Genomic DNA, 3,828 nt, shown 5'->3' on the forward strand with positions numbered 1-3,828 from the left:
AGCTCTAAACCAAACCATGAAGGTTCTACTGAGTTCTTCCAGGGTTTCTCATCCTCATACCGTTGTTATCAGCAGCTCCTTGTTGGTGGACAACTCTCTGTCACCTGTTTTCCATTTATACGTCACAGGTTCAAGGTCAGCAGTGACTTGGGCTTCACAGGTTAGACTACAGCTGGTCTTTTCATGGTTGTACTTCATGGATACTGTGGGTTTTGGGACCGGTTCTGACAGAAACAGGAACAGATTATCTCAACTTGATTCAGGTTAAAACCTAACAAACCTCAGTCAAACCTGCTGAACTCACTGATAACCTGGAGTTCCTTCTTCTCCAGAACTTTGTTGTTGATCTCAGGTGTGTAGCTGCCTCTGTCCTCTAGAGTCAGATTGTTGATGGTCAAACTTCCACTTGTTTTATCAAAGTCACAGCGACCTGGAAGCAGGATCCAGATAAAGACATCATGAATGATGTTAATCTGCAGGTTCTTGGGTTTTAAAACAATTTCTTGTTAGCAGTTCAGCTGACCTTCAAAAGTTCTATAACTAACAAGTTCCTGCCCAAACCACTCCACGGCAAGGTCTGCGTTGTGCTTCCATGTTGCTGACTTGATGGTCTCTGAAATCGGACCTGGATTCAGATCAATGGAGCCACCAACTTTTCCATAGATCGGATCAGCTGTGAATGAAAAACAAGAACATTTTCTTTCTGTTTAATCCTTTCTATCATATCGGCTGTTCAGATCTACTTTAGTTTGAGGTTTTTCTCTACACTGAGATACAAAGAAAGGTCTAAAGATATCACCTGAAATGATGTGGATTTGTTTTACATTTCTAAAATTAAAAGATCATTAAAACATTAAATCACTACATCAAATGAACGGAAATAATGACAAAGGAGGGATTTTCTTCTTAAACTACCAGCTGATTGATTCAAAACTGATTCATTGACTTTATCTGTTAATTTAAGAAACTATTTTAAAATAACTACTAAAGTAATAATCTAATTTGATCACCTTTAGTATATCCTGCTGATTAACAGCTTCAATAATGAGTTTAGGTGACCTTTACTGATAATCACTGCCCGTCTGTTCTTGATGCTGTAAACATAATTAATTTGAATAATTTGAATAATGAATTGAAAACTGCTAAAAATGGTCAAAAACACATTCAATATGTTTTTAAACTTTGTAAAATAGGGAGCTTTTTCAGACAAGTATCTGATTTTGGTTCTAGATATTTTAATATCTAATATAAATTTTAAAAAGGGTCAGATCTCAAAAGCTTTGAAGGATCTATATTTCTAAACATAAAATAAAGAACAAATGCAGTCTATCCTGTGCACCACCTGATTTCCCCGTGGGTAAACAGTTGGGGGGGCAGATTTTAAAATCATAGGAGCAGCCTCAAAAAATGCCTCAGTTTATAAACTTTTTGAATGTTTTATCAAATTTAAACTTTAAACCATTAAAGTTTTGTTTTTTTTAACCATTGAAATCTGCAGTGTTTATTTATTTATTTATTTCAGCTTCTACAATTAAAAAAGGTTGCTTGTTCTCTCTAAGAAGCTCTTGTGTGTGAGAGTATAACATTTGGATCTATGTTTATATTCTGTGTTAGTGTTGATACAACAGTAAAATGTCCCACCACTGCCGATCCCTTAATGACATTGGTCTCATGAGCAACATACTTGAAAAAAAGTGTGTTGAAATGATTTTTTTCAGGTTTTAAATTTGAACTTGTAGATTTTTTATTTTATTTCAAACGTATGGCCCTGTTTTGTTGTGAGGGGCCGGGCATCAGTTGCCTGGGGTGTGTGGTATCATGACTAAAAGGTCAACCCGGATGTTGCATTCAGGGACCGTTGGAACTGCAAAATGTCTTTAAAACATTGATTGGTTTGGAAAAGTAACAAGCTTCACTGATAGAAGCTGCTTACATAAATACACAATGTGAATCTCAGAAGATAAAATATGATCCTGACAGACTGTTTACAGCATTTTAAGTCTATGTTAGAGTTTACCCTACAATCTTCGTTGGTTACTATTGTCAAACATGATCATAAATTTATCGATGGCATTTCTTATTTTTTTAAAGAGTACATGTTTTATGACAGGTCCATGTAAAAAAGCTAATGAAAAAAGTGTAGAAAAAGCTTTTTTCAATCTAAACGAAACAAAAAGCGAAATAAAAAAAAGTCATGAGTTAGGATAAAGCGAGGAACGCTCTTCAGAGCCACCCGCCAGCTCTGCCAAGCTCTGGCTCTAAACTACTGCTATCCTCCTCCGATCTCCTGCTTTTAGCTCTCTTTCCTCCAAAGCAGGGTCAATCTGCCAGCTCTGTCCCAAACTGGTCCACTTTCTGCTGTGGGTTTGGAAAATAGTGTAGCAGAAAAAGGGGAAAAGTCAACTATGGAATCTACATAAGGAAGATGAATGTGTTAAACTGCTAGTAATGATTCCACTTCCCAGTCTTCTGAGGCCTCGCCCCCACGGCAAATGATGCAGTACATTTGGAAGGTGAAAAAATTTTAGTTTAAGTTTAAAACATAAACTGCAAGCTAAAACAAAATGTATCTGAAATATCGTTTAATGTTAATTAATCTTATTTTTCAGGTTTAACTTTTTTTTGTTTTGTTTTTTTCCTTTTTTTCAGGTTGGATTTTTTTTTATTACAAACCTTTTTTCAGATTTAAATGTTTTTCTTTTTATCAAACTGTTTTTGAGATATATATTTTTTCTTTTGAACAAACCTTTTTTTCAGGTAAAATTTTGTCTTTATTTTATTTTTTCATTTTATTTTTTTTTTTTTAAACACATTTTTTTTTGGCCCAAATGTAGCTCCATACAATGCGTCACTCAACCGTTTCTTTCCTAGACGAGGAAGCTGGAAAAGGTCATAAAGTAATGAATTACAGTGTAAAAATCCACTCACCGCCCGGAATGGTTACAATGAGAGCTTCTTTTACTATATTAGGGGGTTTAGTTCTGAATATTTAACGCTTTTTCTTGATTTTAATCAAACTGGGCCTGAATACGGGATCTAATACATTCTAATCCCTCTTTCACTTTAACAAACTAATAACATTTTACGTCAATGCGGTACTAACTAAATAATATCAAACGCACTATGTGCGTTTATGAAGGGCTTTGATAAAGCAGCAGGGAATAAAGCAATAACATCAGTATATTAATCTTTATACTCACCTTCGCTCCGCAAAGTCTGGCTGGTAACGATGAGGAGAGCGGGGAGAATCCAGGACATAAACATGACTATAAAATGAAAAAGACTGACTGCAAAAACACAATTTAGGCAGATCCGACTAAAGAGGAAGGTCTGTGGAAAAACTGATGTTTATGAGCCGCATGGAGAGAAGAATAATGAAGGAAAAAAAATCGAGCCGACATTAATACGGGAGTAGCCAATCGGCATTAAACGAAAATGAAAGTAACTTCCAAAGAAATAATAAGGAAATGACGCATCTGCTATTTAGTAAACATTTAAACAGATCTCCGGATGCTCCTTAATAAAATGGTAAGTTTATATTTGTGAGAATACTATTAATATCTCAAGAAAGCCAAACACTGGACAAACTCATAGAAGACTGAAAACAATAATTTCTATCTCATCTGATTTTTCTTTATGGATATTTGAAGTGTCTCTAAAAATGTAAATGTTGAAAAATAAAACAAAAACATAACAACAAAAAAAGGATTGTGCTTAGTCACTTTAAGGGGGCGGGGCCAAATGCCATGAGACCATCCAGCACTGTGTCAAACATTTTCTATGTTTGTGCATCTCTGTGTCTTGTCAAAGCAATGGCTCTAGTCACAG

At 35.2% G+C, this 3,828-nt stretch overlaps 1 protein-coding gene across 1 annotated transcript in view; it reads right to left on the reverse strand.

Annotated features, from left to right (window-relative positions):
• Positions 1–3,381, reverse strand: part of LOC107101074 (CD48 antigen-like) — an 87,452-nt gene extending 84,071 nt beyond the window's left edge. Inside the window, exons 1-3 of the mRNA XM_015399830.1 lie at positions 3,201–3,381; positions 524–673; positions 305–430 (exon numbers count right to left, since the gene is read on the reverse strand). Of these exons, the coding sequence (XP_015255316.1) occupies positions 305–430; positions 524–673; positions 3,201–3,264 (340 nt within the window). The 5' untranslated portion in view covers positions 3,265–3,381. The remainder of the gene's footprint in view (positions 1–304; positions 431–523; positions 674–3,200) is intronic.
• Positions 3,382–3,828: the final 447 nt, after the last annotated feature.

This window comes from Cyprinodon variegatus, unplaced genomic scaffold, assembly GCF_000732505.1.
Source record: "Cyprinodon variegatus isolate N-32 unplaced genomic scaffold, C_variegatus-1.0 Scaffold1050, whole genome shotgun sequence".
NCBI lineage: Eukaryota > Metazoa > Chordata > Actinopteri > Cyprinodontiformes > Cyprinodontidae > Cyprinodon > Cyprinodon variegatus.